The sequence below is a fragment of the Lampetra fluviatilis genome, unplaced genomic scaffold, assembly GCF_964198595.1.
Source record: "Lampetra fluviatilis unplaced genomic scaffold, kcLamFluv1.1 SCAFFOLD_1017, whole genome shotgun sequence".
Classification (NCBI taxonomy): Eukaryota; Metazoa; Chordata; class Hyperoartia; order Petromyzontiformes; family Petromyzontidae; genus Lampetra; species Lampetra fluviatilis.
Window position 1 is genome coordinate 7,124 of NW_027620715.1, and position 27,747 is coordinate 34,870.

Consider the following 27,747-nt stretch of genomic DNA (forward strand, 5'->3'; position numbering starts at 1 on the left):
GTGAGTGAGTGTCTGAGTGAGTGTCTGAGTGTCTGAGTGAGTGTCTGAGTGAGTGTCTGAGTGAGTGTCTGAGTGTCTGAGTGAGTCCCTTAACTCTGGAATGTTAGAATTCCCACACCCACCAACTAGTCAACATGTTGTGGAAAGGAACACCGGACTGATGCTGCTGTGGTGGTTGTGGTAGTTGTGGTGGTTGTGGTGGTTGTGGTGGTTGTGGTGGTTGTGGTGGTTGTGGTGGCTGTGGTGGCTGTGGTGGTTGTGGTGGTTGTGGTGGTTGTTGGTGGTTGTGGTTGTTGTTGTGGTTGTGGTTGTTGTGGTGGTTGTTGTGGTTGTTGTTGTGGTTGTGGTGGTTGTGGTGGTTGTGGTGGTTGTTGTTGTTGTAGTTGTGGTTGTTGTGGTTGTTGTTGTAGTGGTTGCTGTTGTGGTGGTTGCAGTGGTTGTGGTTGTTGCAGTTGTTGTTGTGGTTGTTGTGGTTGTTGTGGTTGTTGTTGTGGTTGTAGTTGTTGCAGTGGTTGTTGTTGTGGTTGCAGTGGTTGTTGTGGTTGTTGTGGTTGTTGTTGTTGTTGTAGTGGTTGTCGTGGTGGTTGTTGTTGTTGTAGTGGTTGTCGTGGTGGTTGTTGTGGTGGTTGTGGTTGTTGTTGTAGTGATTGTAGTTGTTGTGGTGGTGGTAGTTGTTGTGGTTCTTGTGGTGGTGGTAGTTGTTGTGGTTGCAGTGGTTGTTGTTGTGGTTGTTGTTGTGGTTGCTGTGGTTGCTGTGGTTGCTGTGGTTGTTGTTGTGGTTGTGGTTGTTGTTGTGGTTGTTGTTGTTGTGGTTGTGGTTGTGGTTTTGGTTGTTGTGGTTGTTGTGGTTGTTGTGGTTGTTGTTGTGGTTGTGGTTGTTGTTGTTGTGGTTGTTGTGGTTGTTGTTGTGGTTGTTGTTGTGGTTGTGGTTGTTGTTGTGGTTGTTGTTGTGGTTGTGGTTGTTGTCACTCCAGGTAGGAGTCAGCGTGGACCCCTTGAGAGGCCTCCACCCCGCCACTTTGTGAGTCTTTGATGCTCAACATGGGCTCCACCAGCTTGTTGTGGACGTACATCAGCCCTGGGGGAGACACGGGGCAGTGAGTCACTCACTCAGTCACTCACTCACTCACTCACCTACCCACTCACCCACTCACCCACTCACCCTTGAAGTATTTGACGGTCTTGACGCGCAGCTCCAAGGTAGCGTCCTCGTCGCACACTCAGCCACTCACTCACTCAGTCACTCAGCCACTCATTCACTCACTCAGTCACCCACCCACTCACCCACTCACTCAGTCAGTCACTCATTCACTCAGACACTCATTCACTCACTCACTCAGTCAGTCAGTCAGTCAGTCAGTCACTCAGCCACTCACTCACTCAGCCACTCACTCACTCAGCCACTCACTCACTCAGCCACTCACTCACTCAGCCACTCACTCACTCAGCCACTCAGTCACACATTCACTCACTCAGTCAGTCACTCAGTCACTCACTCACTCACTCACGTCACTCACTCACTCAGCCACTCAGTCACACATTCACTCACTCAGTCAGTCACTCAGTCACTCACTCACTCACTCAGTCACTCACTCACTCAGCCACTCACTCACTCAGCCACTCACTCACTCAGCCACTCACTCAGCCACTCACTCAGTCAGTCAGTCAGTCACTCAGTCACTCACTCACTCACTCAGCCACTCAGTCACTCATTCACTCACTCAGTCACTCAGTCACTCAGCCACTCACTCACTCAGCCACTCACTGACTCAGCCACTCAGTCACACATTCACTCACTCAGTCAGTCACTCACTCACTCACTCAGTCACTCACTCACTCAGCCACTCAGTCACACATTCACTCACTCAGTCAGTCACTCAGTCACTCACTCACTCAGTCACTCACTCACTCAGCCACTCAGCCACTCAGCCACTCAGCCACTCACTCAGTCAGCCACTCACTCATTCACTCACTCAGTCACTCAACCATTCACTCACCCACCCACTCAGTCAGTCACTCAGTCATTCACTCATTCACTCAGTCAGTCACCCACTCACTCACTCACTCAGTCACTCAGTCACTCACTCACTCAGCCACTCAGCCACTCACTCACTCAGCCACTCAGTCACTCATTCACTCACTCAGTCAGTCAGTCAGTCACTCAGTCACTCACTCACTCAGCCACTCAGCCACTCACTCACTCAGCCACTCAGTCACTCACTCACTCAGCCACTCAGCCACTCACTCACTCAGCCACTCAGTCACTCATTCACTCACTCAGTCAGTCAGTCAGTCACTCAGCCACTCAGTCACTCACTCACTCACTCAGTCAGTCAGTCAGTCACTCACTCTCTCACCCACCCACCCACTCACCCTTGAAGTACTTGACGGTCTTGACGCGCAGCTCCAGCGTGGCGTCCTCGTCGCACACTCAGCCACTCACTCACTCATTCACTCACTCAGTCACTCAACCATTCACTCACCCACCCACTCAGTCACTCAGTCACTCAGCCACTCACTCACTCTCTCAGTCAATCAGTCACTCACTCACTCAGCCAGTCAGTCACTCAGTCAGCCACTCACTCACTCAGCCACTCACTCACTGAGTCATTCAGTCACTCACCCACCCACTCACTCACCCACCCACTCACCCACCCACCCACCCACCCACTCACCCTTGAAGTACTTGACGGTCTTGACGCGCAGCTCCAGCGTGGCGTCCTCGTCGCACACTCAGCCACTCACTCAGTCAGTCACTCAGCCACTCATTCACTCACTCAGCCACTCAGACACTCATTCACTCACTCACTCAGTCAGTCAGTCAGTCAGTCAGTCAGTCACTCAGCCACTCACTCACTCAGCCACTCACTCACTCAGCCACTCACTCACTCAGCCACTCACTCACTCAGCCACTCACTCACTCAGCCACTCAGTCACACATTCACTCACTCAGTCAGTCACTCAGTCACTCACTCACTCACTCACGTCACTCACTCACTCAGCCACTCAGTCACACATTCACTCACTCAGTCAGTCACTCAGTCACTCACTCACTCACTCAGTCACTCACTCACTCAGCCACTCACTCACTCAGCCACTCACTCACTCAGCCACTCACTCAGCCACTCACTCAGTCAGTCAGTCAGTCACTCAGTCACTCACTCACTCACTCAGCCACTCAGTCACTCATTCACTCACTCAGTCACTCAGTCACTCAGCCACTCACTCACTCAGCCACTCACTGACTCAGCCACTCAGTCACACATTCACTCACTCAGTCAGTCACTCACTCACTCACTCAGTCACTCACTCACTCAGTCACTCACTCACTCAGCCACTCACTCAGTCAGTCACTCAGTCACTCACTCACTCAGTCACTCACTCACTCAGCCACTCAGCCACTCAGCCACTCAGCCACTCACTCAGTCAGCCACTCACTCATTCACTCACTCAGTCACTCAACCATTCACTCACCCACCCACTCAGTCAGTCACTCAGTCATTCACTCATTCACTCAGTCAGTCACCCACTCACTCACTCACTCAGTCACTCAGTCACTCACTCACTCAGCCACTCAGCCACTCACTCACTCAGCCACTCAGTCACTCATTCACTCACTCAGTCAGTCAGTCAGTCACTCAGTCACTCACTCACTCAGCCACTCAGCCACTCACTCACTCAGCCACTCAGTCACTCACTCACTCAGCCACTCAGCCACTCACTCACTCAGCCACTCAGTCACTCATTCACTCACTCAGTCAGTCAGTCAGTCACTCAGCCACTCAGTCACTCACTCACTCACTCAGTCAGTCAGTCAGTCACTCACTCTCTCACCCACCCACCCACTCACCCTTGAAGTACTTGACGGTCTTGACGCGCAGCTCCAGCGTGGCGTCCTCGTCGCACACTCAGCCACTCACTCACTCATTCACTCACTCAGTCACTCAACCATTCACTCACCCACCCACTCAGTCACTCAGTCACTCAGCCACTCACTCACTCTCTCAGTCAATCAGTCACTCACTCACTCAGCCAGTCAGTCACTCAGTCAGCCACTCACTCACTCAGCCACTCACTCACTGAGTCATTCAGTCACTCACCCACCCACTCACTCACCCACCCACTCACCCACCCACCCACCCACCCACTCACCCTTGAAGTACTTGACGGTCTTGACGCGCAGCTCCAGCGTGGCGTCCTCGTCGCACACTCAGCCACTCACTCAGTCAGTCACTCAGCCACTCATTCACTCACTCAGCCACTCAGTCACTCATTCACTCACTCAGTCAGTCAGTCACTCACTCAGTCACTCAGTCACTCAGTCACTCACTCACTCAGCCACTCAGCCACTCCCTCACTCAGCCACTCAGTCACTCACTCACTCAGTCAGTCACTCACTCATTCTCTCACCCACCCACCCACTCACCCTTGAAGTACTTGACGGTCTTGACGCGCAGCTCCAGCGTGGCGTCCTCGTCGCACACGAACGTGGAGTGTTGGTGCTGTTGGAAGGCGGACACGGTCCACATGTGGTTCACACCGTCCTCAATCGCCTTGTAGAGTGCCAGCGCCTTGTGAGCTCCCGTGATGAGAATCATCACCTGGTGAGGGACACGGGGAGAGAGATGGTGAGTGGTGGTGAGTGGTGGTGAGTGGTGGTGAGTGGTGGTTCACACCGTCCTCAATGGCCTTGTAGAGCGCCAGCGCCTTGTGAGCTCCCGTGATGAGAATCATCACCTGGTGAGGGATGGTGAGGGATGGGGAGGGATGGTGAGTGGTGGTGAGTGGTGGTGAGTGGTGGTGAGTGAGAGATGGTGAGTGGTGGTGAGTGGTGGCGAGTGGTGGTGAGTGGTGGTGAGTGGTGGTGAGTGGTGATGAGTGAGAGATGGTGAGTGGTGGTGAGTGAGAAATGGTGAGTGGTGGTGAGTGAGAGATGGTGAGTGGTGGTGAGTGGTGGTGAGTGGTGGTGAGTGGTGGTGAGTGAGAGATGGTGAGTGGTGGTGAGTGAGAGATGGTGAGTGGTGGTGAGTGGTGGTGAGTGGTGGTGAGTGATGGTGAGTGGTGGTGAGTGGTGGTGAGTGGTGGTGAGTGAGAGATGGTGAGTGGTGGTGAGTGAGAGATGGTGAGTGGTGGTGAGTGGTGGTGAGTGGTGGTGAGTGAGAGATGGTGAGTGGTGGTGAGTGGTGGTGAGTGGTGGTGAGTGGTGGTGAGTGAGAGATGGTGAGTGGTGGTGAGTGGTGGTGAGTGGTGGTGAGTGGTGGTGAGTGGTGGTGAGTGGTGGTGAGTGAGAGATGGTGAGTGGTGGTGAGCGGTGGTGAGTGGTGGTGAGTGGTGGTGAGTGAGAGATGGTGAGTGGTGGTGAGTGGTGGTGAGTGGTGGTGAGTGGTGGTGAGTGAGAGATGGTGAGTGGTGGTGAGTGGTGGTGAGTGGTGGTGAGTGGTGGTGAGTGAGAGATGGTGAGTGGTGGTGAGTGGTGGTGAGTGGTGGTGAGTGAGTGGTGGTGAGTGGTGGTGAGTGGTGGTGAGTGGTGGTGAGTGGTGGTGAGTGAGAGATGGTGAGTGGTGGTGAGTGGTGGTGAGTGGTGGTGAGTGGTGGTGAGTGGTGGTGAGTGGTGGTGAGTGAGAGATGGTGAGTGGTGGTGAGTGGTGGTGAGCGGTGGTGAGTGAGAGATGGTGAGTGGTGGTGAGTGGTGGTGAGTGAGAGATGGTGAGTGGTGGTGAGTGGTGGTGAGTGGTGGTGAGTGGTGGTGAGTGAGAGATGGTGAGTGGTGGTGAGTGGTGGTGAGTGAGAGATGGTGAGTGGTGGTGAGTGGTGGTGAGTGGTGGTGAGTGGTGGTGAGTGGTGGTGAGTGAGAGATGGTGAGTGGTGGTGAGTGGTGGTGAGTGGTGGTGAGTGGTGGTGAGTGAGAGATGGTGAGTGGTGGTGAGTGGTGGTGAGTGGTGGTGAGTGGTGGTGAGTGAGAGATGGTGAGTGGTGGTGAGTGGTGGTGAGTGAGAGATGGTGAGTGGTGGTGAGTGGTGGTGAGTGGTGGTGAGTGGTGGTGAGTGGTGGTGAGTGGTGGTGAGTGGTGGTGAGTGAGAGATGGTGAGTGGTGGTGAGTGGTGGTGAGTGGTGGTGAGTGGTGGTGAGTGAGAGATGGTGAGTGGTGGTGAGTGGTGGTGAGTGAGAGATGGTGAGTGGTGGTGAGTGGTGGTGAGTGAGAGATGTTGAGTGGTGGTGAGTGGTGGTGAGTGGTGGTGAGTGAGAGATGGTGAGTGGTGGTGAGTGGTGGTGAGTGAGAGATGGTGAGTGGTGGTGAGCGGTGGTGAGTGAGAGATGGTGAGTGGTGGTGAGTGGTGGTGAGTGAGAGATGGTGAGTGGTGGTGAGTGGTGGTGAGTGGTGGTGAGTGGTGGTGAGTGAGAGATGGTGAGTGGTGGTGAGTGGTGGTGAGTGAGAGATGGTGAGTGGTGGTGAGTGGTGGTGAGTGGTGGTGAGTGGTGGTGAGTGGTGGTGAGTGAGAGATGGTGAGTGGTGGTGAGTGGTGGTGAGTGGTGGTGAGTGGTGGTGAGTGAGAGATGGTGAGTGGTGGTGAGTGGTGGTGAGTGGTGGTGAGTGGTGGTGAGTGAGAGATGGTGAGTGGTGGTGAGTGGTGGTGAGTGAGAGATGGTGAGTGGTGGTGAGTGGTGGTGAGTGGTGGTGAGTGGTGGTGAGTGGTGGTGAGTGGTGGTGAGTGGTGGTGAGTGAGAGATGGTGAGTGGTGGTGAGTGGTGGTGAGTGGTGGTGAGTGGTGGTGAGTGAGAGATGGTGAGTGGTGGTGAGTGGTGGTGAGTGGTGGTGAGTGGTGGTGAGTGAGAGATGGTGAGTGGTGGTGAGTGGTGGTGAGTGAGAGATGGTGAGCGGTGGTGAGTGGTGGTGAGTGGTGGTGAGTGGTGGTGAGTGAGAGATGGTGAGTGGTGGTGAGTGGTGGTGAGTGGTGGTGAGTGGTGGTGAGTGAGAGATGGTGAGTGGTGGTGAGTGGTGGTGAGTGAGAGATGGTGAGTGGTGGTGAGTGGTGGTGAGTGGTGGTGAGTGAGAGATGGTGAGTGGTGGTGAGTGGTGGTGAGTGGTGGTGAGTGAGAGATGGTGAGTGGTGGTGAGTGGTGGTGAGTGGTGGTGAGTGGTGGTGAGTGAGAGATGGTGAGTGGTGGTGAGTGGTGGTGAGTGGTGGTGAGTGGTGGTGAGTGAGAGATGGTGAGTGGTGGTGAGTGGTGGTGAGTGAGAGATGATGAGTGGTGGTGAGTGGTGGTGAGTGGTGGTGAGTGAGAGATGGTGAGTGGTGGTGAGTGGTGGTGAGTGAGAGATGGTGAGCGGTGGTGAGTGGTGGTGAGTGGTGGTGAGTGAGAGATGGTGAGTGGTGGTGAGTGGTGGTGAGTGGTGGTGAGTGGTGGTGAGTGGTGGTGAGTGAGAGATGGTGAGTGGTGGTGAGTGGTGGTGAGTGAGAGATGATGAGTGGTGGTGAGTGGTGGTGAGTGGTGGTGAGTGAGAGATGGTGAGTGGTGGTGAGTGGTGGTGAGTGAGAGATGATGAGTGGTGGTGAGTGGTGGTGAGTGGTGGTGAGTGAGAGATGGTGAGTGGTGGTGAGTGGTGGTGAGTGAGAGATGGTGAGTGGTGGTGAGTGGTGGTGAGTGGTGGTGAGTGGTGGTGAGAGGGATGGGGAGAGAGAGAGATGGTGAGAGAGATGGTGAGTGATGGGGAGTGATGGTGACTGAGTGATGGTGAGTGGGTGGGTGAGTGAGTGTGTGGGTGGGTGAGTGAGTGGGTGGGTGGGTGAGTGTGTGGGTGGGTGGGTGGGTGAGTGTGTGGGTGGGTGAGTGAGTGAGTGAGTGTGTGGGTGGGTGGGTGGGTGAGTGTGTGGGTGGGTGGGTGGGTGAGTGTGTGGGTGGGTGAGTGAGTGAGTGTGTGGGTGGGTGGGTGGGTGAGTGAGTGTGTGGGTGGGTGAGTGAGTGGGTGGGTGGGTGAGTGTGTGGGTGGGTGGGTGGGTGAGTGTGTGGGTGGGTGGGTGGGTGAGTGTGTGGGTGGGTGAGTGAGTGAGTGTGTGGGTGGGTGGGTGGGTGAGTGTGTGGGTGGGTGGGTAGGTGAGTGAGTGAGTGGGTGGGTGGGTGGGTGGGTGGGTGGGTGAGTGTGTGGGTGGGTGGGTAGGTGAGTGAGTGAGTGGGTGGGTGGGTGGGTGAGTGTGTGGGTGGGTGAGTGAGTGAGTGAGTGTGTGGGTGGGTGGGTGGGTGAGTGTGTGGGTGGGTGGGTAGGTGAGTGAGTGAGTGGGTGGGTGGGTGGGTGAGTGTGTGGGTGGGTGAGTGAGTGAGTGAGTGTGTGGGTGGGTGGGTGAGTGAGTGTGTGGGTGGGTAAGTGAGTGAGTGAGTGGGTGGGTGGGTGAGTGAGTGAGTGGGTGGGTGGGTGGGTGAGTGAGTGAGTGGGTGGGTAGGTGAGTGAGTGAGTGAGTGGGTGGGTGGGTGGGTGAGTGAGTGAGTGGGTGGGTAGGTGAGTGAGTGAGTGAGTGGGTGGGTGGGTGAGTGAGTGAGTGGGTGGGTGGGTGGGTGAGTGAGTGAGTGGGTGGGTAGGTGAGTGAGTGAGTGAGTGGGTGGGTGGGTGGGTGAGTGAGTGAGTGGGTGGGTAGGTGAGTGAGTGAGTGAGTGGGTGGGTGGGTGGGTGGGTAGTGAGTGAGTGAGTGAGTGGGTGGGTGAGTGAGTGAGTGAGTGGTTGGGTGGGTGAGTGAGTGGGTGGGTGAGTGGGTGGGTGAGTGAGTGAGTGAGTGGGTGAGTGGGTGGGTGGGTGGGTGAGTGAGAGAGTGAGTGGGTGAGTGGGTGAGTGAGTGGGTGAGTGGGTGAGTGAGTGGGTGAGTGGGTGAGTGAGTGGGTGAGTGGGTGGGTGAGTGGGTGAGTGGGTGGGTGAGTGGGTGGGTGGGTGAGTGGGTGGGTGGGTGAGTGGGTGGGTGGGTGGGTGAGTGGTGGTGAGTGGTGGTGAGTGGTGGTGAGTGAGAGATGGTGAGTGGTGGTGAGTGGTGGTGAGTGGTGGTGAGTGGTGGTGAGTGGTGGTGAGTGGTGGTGAGTGGTGGTGAGTGGTGGTGAGAGGGATGGGGAGAGAGAGAGATGGTGAGTGATGGGGAGTGATGGTGACTGAGTGATAGTGAGTGGGTGGGTGAGTGGGTGGGTGGGTAGGTGAATGAGTGAGTGAGTGGGTGGGTGAGTGATGGTGAGTGGGTGGGTGGGTGGGTGAGTGATGGTGAGTGAGTGAGTGGGTGGGTGGGTGAGTGGGTGAGTGAGTGGGTGGGCGGGTGAGCGAGCGAGCGAGCGAGTGAGATGGTGAGTGCGATGGTGAGCCCTCACCTCCTTGGCGTCCATGACGGTGCCCACCCCGACGGTGAGCGCCATGGTGGGCACCTTCGCGAGGTCGCCGCCGAAGAACCTGGCGTTGGCCAGGATGGTGTCCCGCGCCAGCGTCTTGACGCGCGTGCGGGACACCAAACTAGAGCCCGGCTCGTTGAAGGCGATGTGGCCATCAGGGCCGATGCCTGTGACACACACACAGACACACACACACAGACAGACACACACACAGTGACACACACAGTGACACACACACAGTGACACACACACAGTGACACACACACACAGTGACACACACACACAGACACAGTGACACACACACACAGACACAGTGACACACACACAGTGACACACACACAGTGACACACACACAGTGACACACACACAGTGACACAGTGACAGGCACAGTGACACACACACAGTGACACACACACACAGACACAGTGACACACACACACAGACACAGTGACACACACACAGTGACACACACACACAGACACAGTGACACACACACACAAACACAGTGACAGACACAGTGACACACACAGTGACACACACACAGACACACAGACACACACAGAGACACCAAACTAGAGCCCGGCTCGTTGAAGGCGATGTGGCCATCAGGGCCGATGCCTGAGACACACACACAGACACACACATACAGACACAGTGACACACACACACAACAACAACCGCCATTCGCCACTAAGTGGCGGTGACGTCACCACGACGCTTGTGCCAGGCCATGTGCACCTTGAGGCCACGTGAAGTGTCACACAGACACAGTGACACACACACAGTGACACACACACAGTGACACACACAGTGACACACACACAGTGACACACACAGTGACACACACACACACACAGTGACACACACACACACAGACACAGTGACACACACACACAGACACAGTGACACACAGACACAGTGACACACACACAGTGACACACACACAGTGACACACACACAGTGACACACACACAGTGACACACACACACACACAGTGACACACACACACAGACACAGTGACACACACACACAGACACAGTGACACACACACAGTGACACACACACAGTGACACACACAGTGACACACACAGTGACACACACAGTGACACACACAGTGACACACACACACACAGACACAGTGACACACACACACAGACACAGTGACACACACAGTGACACACACACAGTGACACACACACAGTGACACACACACACACAGACACAGTGACACACACACACACAGACACAGTGACACACACACAGTGACACACACACAGTGACACACACAGTGACACACACACACACAGACACACACACACAGACACAGTGACACACACAGTGACACACACACAGTGACACACACACAGTGACACACACACACAGACACAGTGACACACACACAGTGACACACACACAGTGACACACACAGTGACACACACACACAGACACAGTGACACACACACACACACAGACACAGTGACACACACAGTGACACACACACAGTGACACACACACAGTGACACACACACACACAGACACAGTGACACACACACACAGACAGTGACACACACACAGTGACACACACACAGTGACACACACACACACAGACACAGTGACACACACACACAGACACAGTGACACACACAGTGACACACACACAGTGACACACACACAGTGACACACACACACACAGACACAGTGACACACACACACAGACACAGTGACAGACACAGTGACACACACACAGTGACACACACACACAGACACAGTGACACACACACACAGACGCAGTGACAGACACAGTGACACACACACAGTGACACACACAGAGACACCAGGCTAGAGCCCGGCTCGTTGAAGGCGATGTGGCCATCAGGGCCGATGCCTGTGACACACACAGTGACATACAGATAGATATACACACACACAGTGACACACACACAGTGACACACACAGTGACACACACACAGTGACACACACACAGTGACACACACAGACACAGACACAGTGACACACACACACACAGACACAGTGACAGACACAGTGACACACACACAGTGACACACACACACAGACACAGTGACACACACACACAGACACAGTGACACACACACAGTGACACACACACACAGACACAGTGACACACACACACAAACACAGTGACAGACACAGTGACACACACAGTGACACACACACAGACACACAGACACACACAGAGACACCAAACTAGAGCCCGGCTCGTTGAAGGCGATGTGGCCATCAAGGCCGATGCCTGAGACACACACACAGACACACACATACAGACACAGTGACACACACACACAGACACAGTGACACACACACAGTGACACACACACAGTGACACACACACAGTGACACACACAGTGACACACACACAGACACAGTGACACACACACAGTGACACACACACACACACAGACACAGTGACACACACACACAGACACAGTGACACACACACAGTGACACACACACAGTGACACACACACAGTGACACACACACACACACAGTGACACACACACAGTGACACACACACAGTGACACACACACAGACAGTGACACACACACAGTGACACACACACAGTGACACACACACACACAGACACAGTGACACACACACACAGACACAGTGACACACACAGTGACACACACACAGTGACACACACACAGTGACACACACACACACAGACACAGTGACACACACACACAGACACAGTGACAGACACAGTGACACACACACAGTGACACACACACAGACACAGTGACACACACACACAGACGCAGTGACAGACACAGTGACACACACACAGTGACACACACAGAGACACCAGGCTAGAGCCCGGCTCGTTGAAGGCGATGTGGCCATCAGGGCCGATGCCTGTGACACACACAGTGACATACAGATAGATATACACACACACAGTGACACACACACAGTGACACACACAGTGACACACACACAGTGACACACACACAGTGACACACACAGACACAGACACAGTGACACACACACAGACACACACACAGACAGTGACACAGAGACACAGTGACACACACACAGTGACACACACACAGACACACAGTGACACACACAGTGACACACACACACACACACACAGTGACACACACAGTGACACACACAGTGACACACACAGTGACACACACAGTGACACACACAGTGACACACACAGACACACAGATAGATATACACAGACACAGTGACACACACACAGACAGTGACACAGAGACACAGTGACACACACACAGTGACACACACACAGACACACAGTGACACACACAGTGACACACACACACACACACAGTGACACACACAGTGACACACACAGTGACACACACACAGTGACACACACAGTGACACACACAGTGACACACACAGTGACACACACAGTGACACACACAGTGACACACACAGACACACAGATAGATATACACAGACACAGTGACACACACACAGACACACACACAGACAGTGACACAGAGACACAGTGACACACACACAGTGACACACACACAGACACACAGTGACACACACAGTGACCCACACAGACACCAAACTAGAGCCAGGCTCGTTGAAGGCGATGTGGCCATCAGGGCCAATGCCTGTGACACACACACAGATAGATATACACAGTGACACACACACACACACACAGATAGATATACACAGTGACACACACACACACACACAGATAGATATACACACACAGTGACACACACACACACAGATAGATATACACAGTGACACACACAGTGACACACACAGATAGATATACACACACAGTGACACACACACACACAGATAGATATACACAGTGACACACACACACACAGATAGATATACACACACAGTGACACACACACACACAGATAGATATACACAGTGACACACACACACACACACAGATAGATATACACACACAGTGACACACACACACACAGATAGATATACACAGTGACACACACACACACAGATAGATATACACACACAGTGACACACACACACACAGATAGATATACACAGTGACACACACACACACAGATAGATATACACACACAGTGACACACACACACACAGATAGATATACACAGTGACACACACACACACAGATAGATATACACACACAGTGACACACACACACACAGATAGATATACACAGTGACACACACACACACACACAGATAGATATACACAGTGACACACACACACACAGATAGATATACACACACAGTGACACACACACACACAGATAGATATACACAGTGACACACACACACACACACAGATAGATATACACAGTGACACACACACACACAGATAGATATAAACACACAGTGACACACACACACACAGATAGATATACACAGTGACACACACACACAGACACAGTGACACACACACAGACACACACACAGTGACACACACACAGTGACACACACACAGTGACACACACACACACAGATAGATATACACAGTGACACACACACACAGACACAGTGACACACACACAGACACACACACAGTGACACACACAGAGACACACACACACAGACACACACACACACAGAGACACACACACAGACACACACACAGACACACACACAGTGACACACACACACAGTGACACACACACACAGACACAGTGACACACACACAAACACACACAGACACACACACAGTGACACACAGACACACACAGAGACACACACAGTGACACACACACACAGAGACACACACACAGACACACACACAGACACACACACACACACACAGTGACACACACACACACAGACACACACACACAGACACAGTGACACACACACAGACACACACAGACACACACACAGTGACACACAGACACACACAGAGACACACACAGTGACACACACACACAGAGACACACACACAGACACACACACAGACACACACACACACACACACAGTGACACACACACACACAGTGACACACACACACACAGACACACACACACAGACACAGTGACACACACACAGACACACACAGACACACACACAGTGACACACAGACACACACAGAGACACACACAGTGACACACACACACAGAGACACACACACAGACACACACACAGACACACACACACACAGACACACACAGTGACACACACACACACAGACACACACACACACAGTGACACACACACACACAGATACACACACACACAGTGACACACAGTGACACACACACACAGACACACACACAGTGACACACACAGTGACACACACACACAGACACACACACACACACACAGTGACACACACAGTGACACACACAGTGACACACACAGTGACACACACACACAGACACACACACACACACAGACACACACACACACAGACACACACACACATACACAGTGACACACACAGTGACACACACACACAGACACACACACAGACACACACACAGACACACACACAGACACACAGTGACACACAGTGACACACACACAGACACACAGTGACACACACAGTGACACACACAGTGACACACACAGTGACACACACAGTGACACACACACACACAGACACACAGACACACACAGTGACACACACAGACACACACACACACAGACACCAGGCTGGAGCCCGGCTCGTTGAAGGCGATATGGCCATCGGGGCCGATGCCTGTGACACACAGACACAGTGACACGCATAGACACACAGTGACAGACACACAGTGACACAGACACAGTGACACAGTGACACACACAGGCACACAGTGACACACACACAGTGACACACACACACAGACACAGACACCAAACTAGAGCCTGGCTCGTTGAAGGCGATGTGGCCATCAGGGCCGATGCCTGTGACACACACAGACAGACACACACACAGACACACACAGTGACACACACACAGAGAGACAGACACAGACACACACAGAGACACACAGTGATACACACAGACACACAGACACACACAGTGACACACAGTGACACACACACACAGACACACAGACACACACACACAGTGACAGACACACAGACACACACAGACACCAAACTAGAGCCCGGCTCGTTGAAGGCGATGTGGCCATCAGGACCGATGCCTGTGACACACACAGTGACACAAACAGACACACACAGTGACACACACACAGTGACACAGACAGAGTGACACAGACAGAGTGACACACACACACAGTGACACACACAGTAACACACACACAGACACACACAGACATACACAGACACACACACACACACGCACCCACTCACTCACCCACCCACTCACTCACCCACCCACTCACTCACCCACCCACTCACTCACCCACCCACCCACCCACCCACCCACCCACCCACTCACCCACCCACCCACCCACCCACCCACTCACCCACCCACCCACCCACTCACCCACTCACCCATCCACCCACTCACTCACTCACCCACCCACCCACCCACTCACTCACTCACCCACCCACCCACTCACCCACTCACCCACTCACTCACTCACTCACCCACTCACCCACCCACCCACCCACTCACTCACCCACCCACTCACTCACCCACTCACCCACCCACCCACCCACTCACCCACCCACTCACTCACCAACCCCCCCACCCACCCACTCACTCACCCACCCACTCACACACCCACCCACCCACCCGCTCACCCACCCACCCGCTCACCCACCCACCCGCCCACTCACCCACCCACTCACTCACCCACTCACCCACCCACTCACCCACCCACCCACTCACTCACCCACCCACCCACTCACCCACTCACCCACCCACTCACCCACTCACCCACCCACTCACCCACCCACCCACCCACTCACCCACCCACCCACCCACTCACCCACCCACCCACCCACTCACCCACCCACCCACTCACCCACTCACCCACCCACTCACCCACCCACTCACCAACCCACTCACTCACTCACTCACCCACCCCACCCACCCACTCACCCACTCACCCACCCACTCACCCACTCACCCACCCACTCACTCACCCACCCACTCACTCACCCACCCACTCACTCACCCACCCACCCACCCACCCACCCACTCACCCACCCACCCACCCACCCACCCACTCACCCACCCACCCACTCACCCACCCACCCACCCACCCACTCACCCACCCACCCACTCACCCACCCACCCACCCACTCACCCACCCACCCACTCACCCACCCACCCACCCACTCACCCACCCACCCACTCACCCACCCACTCACCAACCCACTCACTCACTCACTCACTCACCCACCCCACCCACCCACTCACCCACTCACCCACTCACCCACCCACTCACCCACCCACCCAACCACTCACCCACCCACTCACCCACCCACCCACCCACTCACCCACCCACCCACTCACCCACCCACCCACTCACCCACCCACCCACTCACCCACCCACCCACCCACTCACTCACCCACCCACCCACCCACCCACTCACCCACTCACCCACTCACTCGCCCACCCACTCACCCACCCACCCGCTCACCCACTCACTCACCCACTCACCCACCCACTCACCCACTCACCCACCCACTCACCCACCCACCCACTCACCCACCCACCCACCCACTCACTCACCCACCCACCCACTCACTCACTCACCCACCCACCCACTCACTCACTCACTCACCCACTCACCCACCCACTCACCCACCCACCCACCCACCCACCCACTCACCCACCCACCCACCCACTCACTCACTCACTCACCCACCCCACCCACCCACTCACCCACTCACCCACCCACCCACCCACCCACCCAACCACTCACCCACCCACTCACCCACCCACCCACCCACTCACCCACCCACCCACTCACCCACCCACCCACCCACTCACCCACCCACCCACTCACCCACTCACCCACTCACTCACCCACCCACCCACCCACTCACCCACTCACCCACTCACTCACCCACCCACTCACCCACCCACCCGCTCACCCACTCACTCACCCACTCACCCACCCACTCACCCAACCACTCACCCACTCACCCACTCACCCACCCACTCACCCACTCACCCACCCACTCACCCACTCACCCACCCACTCACCCACCCACCCACCCACTCACTCACCCACCCACTCACTCACCCACCCACTCACTCACCCACCCACCCACTCACTCACTCACCCACTCACCCACCCACTCACCCACCCACTCACTCACCCACCCACCCACCCACCCACCCACTCACTCACCCACCCACCCACTCACCCACTCACCCACCCACCCACCCACCCACTCACCCACCCACCCACCCACCCACTCACCCACCCACTCACCCACCCACTCACTCACTCACCCACCCACCCACCCACCCACCCACCCACTCACTCACCCACCCACCCACTCACCCACTCACCCACCCACCCACCCACCCACTCACTCACCCACTCACTCACCCACCCACCCACCCACTCACCCACCCACCCACCCACCCACCCACTCACCCACCCACTCACCCACCCACCCACCCACTCACCCACTCACCCACCCACCCACTCACCCACCCACTCACCCACCCACCCACCCACTCACCCACCCACCCACTCACCCACCCACCCACTCACCCACTCACCCACCCACTCACCCACCCACCCACCCACCCACTCACCCACCCACCCACTCACCTCCCACAAAGAGTTCTATGCCTCCAGCGAGCGAGATCTCGCGCTCGAATCTCGCACACTCCTTCTCGAGGTCGACTGCGTTGCCGTCCAGGATGTGCACGTTGGCCGGGTCGATGTCCACCTCCTTGAAGAAGTGGGTCCACATGAACGAGTGGTAACTCTCGGGGTGTTCACGTGGTAGGCCTACGGTGGGGAGGGAGATAATGGGGGGGTGGGTGGGTGGGTGAGTGGGTGGGTGGGTGGGTGGGTGAGTGAGTGGGTGGGTGGGTGGGTGAGTGGGTGGGTGGGTGGGTGAGTGGGTGGGTGAGTGAGTGGGTGAGTGAGTGGGTAGGTGGGTGAGTGGGTGGGTGGGTGGGTGAGTGGGTGGGTGAGTGAGTGGGTGGGTGGGGAGGGAGATAGTGGTGGGGTTGGTGGGTGGGTGAGTGGGTGGGTGAGTGGGTTGGTGGGTGGGTGGGTGGGTGAGTGGGTGGGTGAGTGGTTGAGTGGGTGGGTGGGTGGGTGGGTGAGTGGGTGGGTGAGTGAGTGGGTGGGCGAGTGAGTGGGTGGGTGAGTGAATGGGTGAGTGGGTGGGTGAGTGGGTGGGTGGGTGAGTGGGTGGGTGAGTGAGTGAGTGGGTGGGGAGGGAGATAGTGGGGGGGTTGGTGGGTGGGTGGGTGGGTGAGTGGGTTGGTGGGTGGGTGGGTGGGTGAGTGGGTGGGTGAGTGGGTGGGTGAGTGGGTGGGTGGGTGGGTGAGTGGGTGGGTGGGTGGGTGGGTGGGTGGATGGATGGGTGGGTGAGTGGGTGGGTGAGTGGGTGGGTGAGTGGGTGGGTGGGTGAGTGGGTGGGTGATTGAGTGGGTGGGTGGTTGGGCGAGTGGGTGGGTGGGTGAGTGGGTGGGTGAGTGGGTGAGTGGGTGGGTGAGTGGGTGGGTGGGTGGGTGGGTGGGTGAGTGAGTAGGTGGGTGGGTGGGTGGGGAGGGGAGAGAGTGAGTGGGTGGGTGGGTGAGTGGGTGAGTGATTGAGTGGGTGGGTGGGTGAGTGGGTGAGTGAGTGGGTGAGTGGGTGAGTGAGTGGGTGGGTGAGTGAGTGGGTGGGTGGGTGAGTAGGTGGGTGGGTGGGTGGGTGGGTGAGTGGGTGGGTGGGTGAGTGAGTGGGTGAGTGGGTGGGTGGGTGGGTGAGTGGGTGGGTGGGTGGGTGGGTGAGTGGGTGAGTGGGTGAGTGGGTGGGTGGGTGGGTGAGTGAGTGGGTGAGTGGGGAGGGACAGTGGAGGGGTTGGTTGTTGAGTGGGTGAGTGAGTGGGTGGGTGGGTGGATGAGTGGGTGGGTGGGGAGGGAGATAGTGAGGGGGTTGGTGGGTGGGTGAGTGGGTGGGTGAGTAAGTGAGTGAGTGGGTGGGTGAGTGAGTGGGTGAGTGAGTGGGTGGGTGAGCGAGCGAGTGGGTGGGGAGGGACATAGTGAGTGTGTGAGTAAAAGGGGCGAGTGAGTGAATGAATGAGTGAGTGGGTGAGTGAGTGGTGGTGGTGGTTGTGGTGGTGGTGGTGGAGGTGGTGGTGGTGGTGGTTGGAGGTGGTGGTGGAGGTGGTGGTGGTGGTTGGAGGTGGTGGTGGTGGAGGTGGTGGTGGAGGTGGTAGTGGAGGTGGTGGTGGTGGTTGTGGAGGTGGTGGTGGACACTCACCCACGTGGTGGAAGTGGAGGTGGACACTCACCCACGTGGTGGAGGTGGTGGTGGAGGTGGTGGTGGTGGAGGTGGTGGTGGTGGAGGTGGTGGTGGAGGTGGTGGTGGTGGAGGTGGTGGTGGAGGTGGTGGTGGAGGTGGTGGTGGTGGTGGTGGTGGTGGAGGTGGTAGTGGACGTGGTGGTTGTGGAGGTGGTGGAGGTTGTGGTGGAGGTGGTGGTTGTGTTTGTGGTTGTAGTGGTGGTGGTGGTGGTGGAGGTGGTGGTTGTGTTTGTGGTTGTAGTGGTGGTGGTGGAGGTGGTGGTGGAGGTGGTGGTGGAGGTGGTGGTAGTGGTGGTGGTGGTAGTGGTGGTGGAGGTAGTGGTGGTGGTGGAGGTGGTGGTGGTAGTGGTGGAGGTGGTGGAGGTGGTGGAGGTGAACACTCACCCACGTGGTGGAGGTGGTTGTGGAGGTGGTGGTGGAGGTGGTGGAGGTGGACACTCACCCACATACTCGTCCATGTTGAACGTGGTGACGTGCTTGAACGAGAGGTCTCCCGCCTTGACACTCACCCACGTGGTGGAGGTGGTGGTGGTGGTGGTGGAGGTGGTGGTGGTGGTGGTGGAGGTGGTGGTGGAGGCGGTGGAGGTGGTGAAGGTGGACACTCACCCACATACTCGTCCATATTGAAGGTGGTGACGTGCTTGAACGAGAGGTCTCCCGACTTAACAAACTTAATCAGCTGCCGGTAGCAGCCCAGAGGAGTGCTGCCTGCAGTACACACAGAGTGGTGAGGGGTGGTGAGGGTGGTGAGCAGTGGTGGTGAGGAGTGGTGAGGGGTGGTGAGGAGTGGTGGTGAGGGTGAGGAGTGCTGCCTGCAGTACACACAGAGTGGTGAGGGTGGTGAGGGGTGGTGAGCAGTGGTGGTGAGGGTGGTGAGGGGTGGTGAGCAGTGGTGGTGAGGGTGAGGAGTGCTGCCTGCAGCACACACAGAGTGGTGAGGGTGGTGAGGGGTGGTGAGCAGTGGTGGTGAGGGTGAGGAGTGCTGCCTGCAGCACACACAGAGTGGTGAGGGTGGTGAGGGGTGGTGAGCAGTGGTGGTGAGGGTGGTGAGGGGTGGTGAGCAGTGGTGGTGAGGGTGAGGAGTGCTGCCTGCAGCACACACAGAGTGGTGAGGGTGGTGAGGGGTGGTGAGCAGTGGTGGTGAGGGTGAGGAGTGCTGCCTGCAGCACACACAGAGTGGTGAGGGTGGTGAGGGGTGGTGAGCAGTGGTGGTGAGGGTGAGGAGTGCTGCCTGCAGCACACACAGAGTGGTGAGGGTGGTGAGGGGTGGTGAGCAGTGGTGGTGAGGGTGAGGAGTGCTGCCTGCAGTACACACAGAGTGGTGAGGGTGGTGAGGGGTGGTGAGCAGTGGTGGTGAGGAGTGGTGAGGGGTGGTGAGGAGTGGTGGTGAGGGTGAGGAGTGCTGCCTGCAGTACACACAGAGTGGTGAGGGTGGTGAGGGTGGTGAGGAGTGGTGAGGAGTGGTGAGGGTGGTGAGAGTGGTGGGTGGTGGTGAGGGTGGTGAGGGTGGTGAGGAGTGCTGCCTGCAACACACACAGTGGTGAGGGTGGTGAGGGGTGGTGAGCAGTGGTGGTGAGGGTGAGGAGTGCTGCCTGCAGCACACACAGAGTGGTGAGGGTGGTGAGGGGTGGTGAGGGGTGGTGAGGGTGAGGAGTGCTGCCTGCAGTACACACAGAGTGGTGAGGGTGGTGAGGGGTGGTGAGCAGTGGTGGTGAGGGTGAGGAGTGCTGCCTGCAGCACACACAGAGTGGTGAGGGTGGTGAGGGGTGGTGAGCAGTGGTGGTGAGGGTGAGGAGTGCTGCCTGCAGTACACACAGAGTGGTGAGGGTGGTGAGGGGTGGTGAGCAGTGGTGGTGAGGGTGAGGAGTGCTGCCTGCAGCACACACAGAGTGGTGAGGGTGGTGAGGGGTGGTGAGGGGTGGTGAGGGTGAGGAGTGCTGCCTGCAGTACACACAGAGTGGTGAGGGTGGTGAGGGGTGGTGAGCAGTGGTGGTGAGGGTGAGGAGTGCTGCCTGCAGCACACACAGAGTGGTGAGGGTGGTGAGGGGTGGTGAGCAGTGGTGGTGAGGGTGAGGAGTGCTGCCTGCAGTACACACAGAGTGGTGAGGGTGGTGAGGGGTGGTGAGCAGTGGTGGTGAGGGTGAGGAGTGCTGCCTGCAGTACACACAGAGTGGTGAGGGTGGTGAGGGGTGGTGAGCAGTGGTGGTGAGGGTGAGGAGTGCTGCCTGCAGCACACACAGAGTGGTGAGGGTGGTGAGGGGTGGTGAGCAGTGGTGGTGAGGGTGAGGAGTGCTGTCTGCAGTACACACAGAGTGGTGAGGGTGGTGAGGGGTGGTGAGCAGTGGTGGTGAGGGTGGTGAGGAGTGCTGCCTGCAGTACACACAGAGTGGTGAGGGTGGTGAGGGGTGGTGAGCAGTGGTGGTGAGGGTGAGGAGTGCTGCCTGCAGCACACACAGAGTGGTGAGGGTGGTGAGGGGTGGTGAGCAGTGGTGGTGAGGGTGAGGAGTGCTGCCTGCAGTACACACAGAGTGGTGAGGGTGGTGAGGGGTGGTGAGCAGTGGTGGTGAGGGTGGTGAGGAGTGCTGCCTGCAGTACACACAGAGTGGTGAGGGTGGTGAGGGGTGGTGAGCAGTGGTGGTGAGGGTGAGGAGTGCTGCCTGCAGTACACACAGAGTGGTGAGGGTGGTCAGCAGTGGTGGTGAGGGTGGTGAGAGTGGTGAGGGTGGTGAGCAGTGGTGAGCAGTGGGGGTGAGCAGTGGTGGTGAGGGTGGTGAGGGTGGTGAGCAGTGGCGGTGAGGGTGGTGAGAGTGGTGAGAGTGGTGAGGGTGGTGAGCAGTGGTGAGCAGTGGGGGTGAGCAGTGGTGGTGAGGGTGGTGAGCAGTGGGGGTGAGCAGTGGTGGTGAGGGTGGTGAGGGTGGTGGTGAGGGTGGTGAGAGTGGTGAGGGTGGTGAGCAGTGGTGAGCAGTGGTGGTGAGTAGTGGTGAGGGGTGGTGAGGGGTGGTGGTGAGGAGTTGTGGTGAGTGGTGGTGAGGAGTGGTGAGGAGTGCTGCCTGCAGTACACAGAGTGGTGAGGGTGGTGAGGGGTGGTGAGGGTGGTGAGGGTGGTGAGTAGTGGTGGTGAGGGGTGGTGGTGAGGAGTTGTGGTGAGTAGTGGTTGAGCGGGTGTGTTTGTGTGTGTCACCGTGTGTGTGTGTGTCACTGTGTGTGTGTCACTGTGTGTGTGTGTCACTGTGTGTGTGTGTCACTGTGTGTGTGTGTCACCGTGTGTGTGTGTGTCACTGTGTGTATGTGTCACTGTGTGTGTGTCACCGTGTGTGTGTCACCGTGTGTGTGTCACCGTGTGTGTGTCACCGTGTGTGTGTCACTGTGTGTGTGTGTCACTGTGTGTGTGTGTCACCGTGTGTGTGTGTCACCGTGTGTGTGTGTCACTGTGTGTGTGTCACCGTGTGTGTCACTGTGTGTGTGGGTCACCGTGTGTGTGTCACCGTGTGTGTGTCACTGTGTGTGTGTGTCACCGTGTGTGTGTGTCACCGTGTGTGTGTCACTGTGTGTGTGTGTCACTGTGTGTGTGTCACTGTGTGTGTATGTCACTGTGTGTGTGTGTCACTGTGTGTGTGTCACTGTGTGTGTGTCACCGTGTGTGTGTCACCGTGTGTGTGTGTCACTGTGTGCGTGTGTCACCGTGTCTGTGTCACCGTGTGTGTGTGTCACTGTGTGTGTGTCACTGTGTGTGTCACGTGTCTGTGTCACTGTGTGTGTCACTGTGTGTCACTGTGTGTGTGTCACCGTGTGTGTGTGTCACCGTGTGTGTGTGTCACCGTGTGTGTCACCGTGTGTGTCACTGTGTATGTGTCACTGTGTGTGTGTCACTGTGTGTGTGTGTCACTGTGTGTGTGTGTCACTGTGTGTGTGTGTGTCACTGTGTGTGTGTGTGTCACTGTGTGTGTGTCACTGTGTGTGTGTCACTGTGTGTGTGTCACTGTGTGTGTGTGTGTCACTGTGTGTGTGTCACTGTGTGTGTGTGTGTCACTGTGTGTGTGTCACTGTGTGTGTGTGTCACTGTGTGTGTGTCACTGTGTGTGTATGTCACTGTGTGTGTGTGTCACCGTGTGTGTGTGTCACTGTGTGTGTGTCACCGTGTGTGTGTCACTGTGTGTGTGTGTCACTGTGTGTGTGTGTCACTGTGTGTGTCACCGTGTGTGTGTGTCACTGTGTGTGTATCACTGTGTGTGTGTCACTGTGTGTCACTGTGTGTGTGTGTCACTGTGTGTGTGTGTCACTATGTGTGTGTCACTGTGTGTGTGTGTCACTATGTGTGTGTGTCACTGTGTGTGTGTCACTATGTGTGTGTCACTGTGTGTGTGTGTCACTATGTGTGTGTCACTGTGTGTGTGTGTCACTATGTGTGTGTCACTATGTGTGTGTGTCACTGTGTGTGTGTCACTGTGTGTGCCACTGGGAGAGAGACAAAGGCGGCCGGGGAACGTGCACCCACGGCCGTGTGCGTCTCACCTGTAGGTAGACCCAGGGTGAAATGTCGCCCGGGTCCCGGCTGGAACTGCAGGATGCGGTTACGGATATACTTGGCAGCCCACTCACTCGCGGCATCGTAGTTGTCTAGGATGACGAGACGCATGGTGGGGCTGTCTGCGGGAGAGAGACACGGGCAGAGAGACACGGGGAGAGACACAGAGAGACACGGTGAGAGACACGGGCAGAGAGACACGGGGAGAGACACAGAGAGAGAGACACTCACTCGCGGCATCGTAGTTGTCTAGGATGACGAGACGCATGGTGGGGCTGTCTGCGGGAGAGAGACACGGGCAGAGAGACACGGGCAGAGAGACACGGGGAGAGACACAGAGAGACACGGTGAGAGATACGGGCAGAGAGACACGGGGAGAGACACAGAGAGAGACACAGAGAGAGAGAGACACACAGAGAGACACTCACTCGCGGCATCGTAGTTGTCTAGGATGACGAGACGCATGGTGGGGCTGTCTGCGGGAGAGAGACACGGAGAGAGACACGGGCAGAGAGACACGGGGAGAGACACAGAGAGACACGGTGAGAGACACGGGCAGAGAGACACGGAGAGAGACACAGAGAGAGACACTTAGAGAGAGAGACACACACTCGCGGCATCGTAGTTGTCTAGGATGACGAGACGCATGGTGGGGCTGTCTGCGGGAGAGAGACACGGAGAGAGACACGGTGAGAGACACGGGCAGAGACACGGGCAGAGACACGGGCAGAGACACGGGCAGAGACACGGGCAGAGAGACACGGGGAGAGACACAGAGAGACACTCACTCGCGGCATCGTAGTTGTCTAGGATGACGAGACGCATGGTGGGGCTGTCTGCGGGAGAGAGACACGGGGAGAGAGACACACAGAGAGACACACAGAGAGACACAGAGAGAGACACAGAGAGAAACGGTGAGAGACACGGGCAGAGAGACACGGGCAGAGAGACACGGGGAGAGAGACACGGGGAGAGAGACACGGGGAGAGAGACACACAGAAACACACAGAGAGACACAGAAACACACAGAAAGACACAGGGAGAGACACGGGGTCAGAGAGACACGGGGGGAGACACGGGGAGAGACACGGGGAAGGGAGAGACACGGGGGGAGAGACGGGGTGAGAGAGAGACACGGGGGGAGAGACACGGGGGGAGAGAGACACGGGGTCAGGGAGAGACACGGGGAGAGAGACACGGGGAGAGAGACACGGGGAGAGAGACACGGGGAGAGAGACACGGGGAGAGAGACACGGGGAGAGAGACACGGGGAGAGAGACACGGGGAGAGAGACACGGGGAGAGAGACACGGGGAGAGAGACACGGGGAGAGAGACACGGGGAGAGAGACACGGGGGGAGAGACACGGGGAAGGGAGAGACACGGGGGGAGAGACACGGGGAAGGGAGAGACACGGGGGGAGAGACGGGGTGAGAGAGAGACACGGGGGGAGAGACACGGGGTCAGAGAGAGACACGGGGAGAGACACGGGGAGAGAGACATGGGGAGAGACACAGGGAGAGAGACACGGGGAGAGAGACACACGGAAACACACAGAGAGACACAGAAACACACGGAAAGACACAGGGAGAGACACGGGGTCAGAGAGACACGGGGGGAGACACGGGGAGAGACACGGGGAAGGGAGAGACACGGGGGGAGAGACGGGGTGAGAGAAAGACACGGGGGGAGAGACACGGGGTCAGAGAGAGACACGGGGAGAGACACGGGGAGAGAGACACGGGGAGAGAGACACGGGGAGAGACACGGGGAGAGAGACACGGGGAGAGAGACACGGGGAGAGAGACACGGGGAGAGAGACACGGGGAGAGAGACACGGGGAGAGAGACACGGGGAGAGAGACACGGGGAGAGAGACACGGGGAGAGAGACACGGGGAGAGAGACACGGGGAGAGAGACACGGGGAGAGAGACACGGGGAGAGAGACACGGGGAGAGAGACACGGGGAGAGAGACACGGGGAGAGAGACACGGGGAGAGAGACACACAGAAACACACAGAGAGACACAGAAACACACAGAAAGACACAGGGAGAGACATGGGATCAGAGAGACACGGGGGGAGACACGGGGAGAGACACGGGGAAGGGAGAGACACGGGGGGAGAGACGGGGAGAGACACGGGGAAGGGAGAGACACGGGGGGAGAGACACGGGGAAGGGAGAGACACGGGGGGAGAGACGGGGTGAGAGAGAGACACGGGGGGAGAGACACGGGGTCAGAGAGAGACACGGGGAGAGACACGGGGAGAGAGACATGGGGAGAGACACAGGGAGAGAGACACAGGGAGAGAGACACGGGGAGAGAGACACACGGAAACACACAGAGAGACACAGAAACACACAGAAAGACACAGGGAGAGACACGGGGTCAGAGAGACACGGGGGGAGACACGGGGAGAGACACGGGGAAGGGAGAGACACGGGGGGAGAGACGGGGTGAGAGAAAGACACGGGGGGAGAGACACGGGGTCAGAGAGAGACACGGGGAGAGACACGGGGAGAGAGACACGGGGAGAGACACGGGGAGAGAGACACGGGGAGAGACACGGGGAGAGAGACACGGGGAGAGAGACACGGGGAGAGAGACACGGGGAGAGAGACACGGGGAGAGAGACACGGGGAGAGAGACACGGGGAGAGAGACACGGGGAGAGAGACACGGGAGAGAGACACGGGGAGAGAGACACGGGGAGAGAGACACGGGGAGAGAGACACACAGAAACACACAGAGAGACACAGAAACACACAGAAAGACACAGGGAGAGACATGGGATCAGAGAGACACGGGGGGAGACACGGGGAGAGACACGGGGAAGGGAGAGACACGGGGGGAGAGACGGGGAGAGACACGGGGAAGGGAGAGACACGGGGGGAGAGACACGGGGAAGGGAGAGACACGGGGGGAGAGACGGGGTGAGAGAGAGACACGGGGGGAGAGACACGGGGTCAGAGAGAGACACGGGGAGAGACACGGGGAGAGAGACATGGGGAGAGACACAGGGAGAGAGACACGGGGAGAGAGACACACGGAAACACACAGAGAGACACAGAAACACACAGAAAGACACAGGGAGAGACACGGGGTCAGAGAGACACGGGGGGAGACACGGGGAGAGACACGGGGAAGGGAGAGACACGGGGGGAGAGACGGGGTGAGAGAGAGACACGGGGGGAGAGACACGGGGTCAGAGAGAGACACGGGGAGAGACACGGGGAGAGAGACACGGGGAGAGACACGGGGAGAGAGACACGGGGAGAGACACGGGGAGAGAGACACGGGGAGAAACACACAGAAAGACACACAGAGAGACACACAAAGAGAGAGAGACACAGAGAGAGACACACAGAGAGACACACACACAGAGACACACAGAGAGACACACAGAGAGACACACACAGAGAGAGACACGTGGTGAGAGACACAGAGAGAGACACACACAGAGAGACACACACACAGAG

General features: G+C 57.1%; 1 protein-coding gene across 2 annotated transcripts; it reads right to left on the reverse strand.

Moving 5' to 3' along the window:
* LOC144954300 (glucosamine-6-phosphate deaminase 2-like) lies at positions 1-24,497 on the reverse strand. 2 transcript variants are annotated; one of them, XM_078884824.1, is made up of 6 exons: positions 24,257-24,497; positions 20,351-20,452; positions 18,051-18,233; positions 9,340-9,524; positions 4,427-4,601; positions 3-1,078 (listed from the first exon to the last, which is right to left on the reverse strand). In XM_078884824.1, the coding sequence occupies exons 1-6, from the start codon at positions 24,378-24,380 to the stop codon at positions 966-968; spliced, it is 882 nt and encodes a 293-aa protein (XP_078740950.1). In that variant the 5' UTR covers positions 24,381-24,497; the 3' UTR covers positions 3-965. The 2 variants fall into 2 exon arrangements, with proteins under 2 accessions (XP_078740951.1, XP_078740950.1); XM_078884825.1 differs by lacking the exons at positions 20,351-20,452; positions 24,257-24,497 and adding an exon at positions 20,187-20,234 and having other exon boundaries at positions 1-1,078.
* Positions 24,498-27,747: the final 3,250 nt, after the last annotated feature.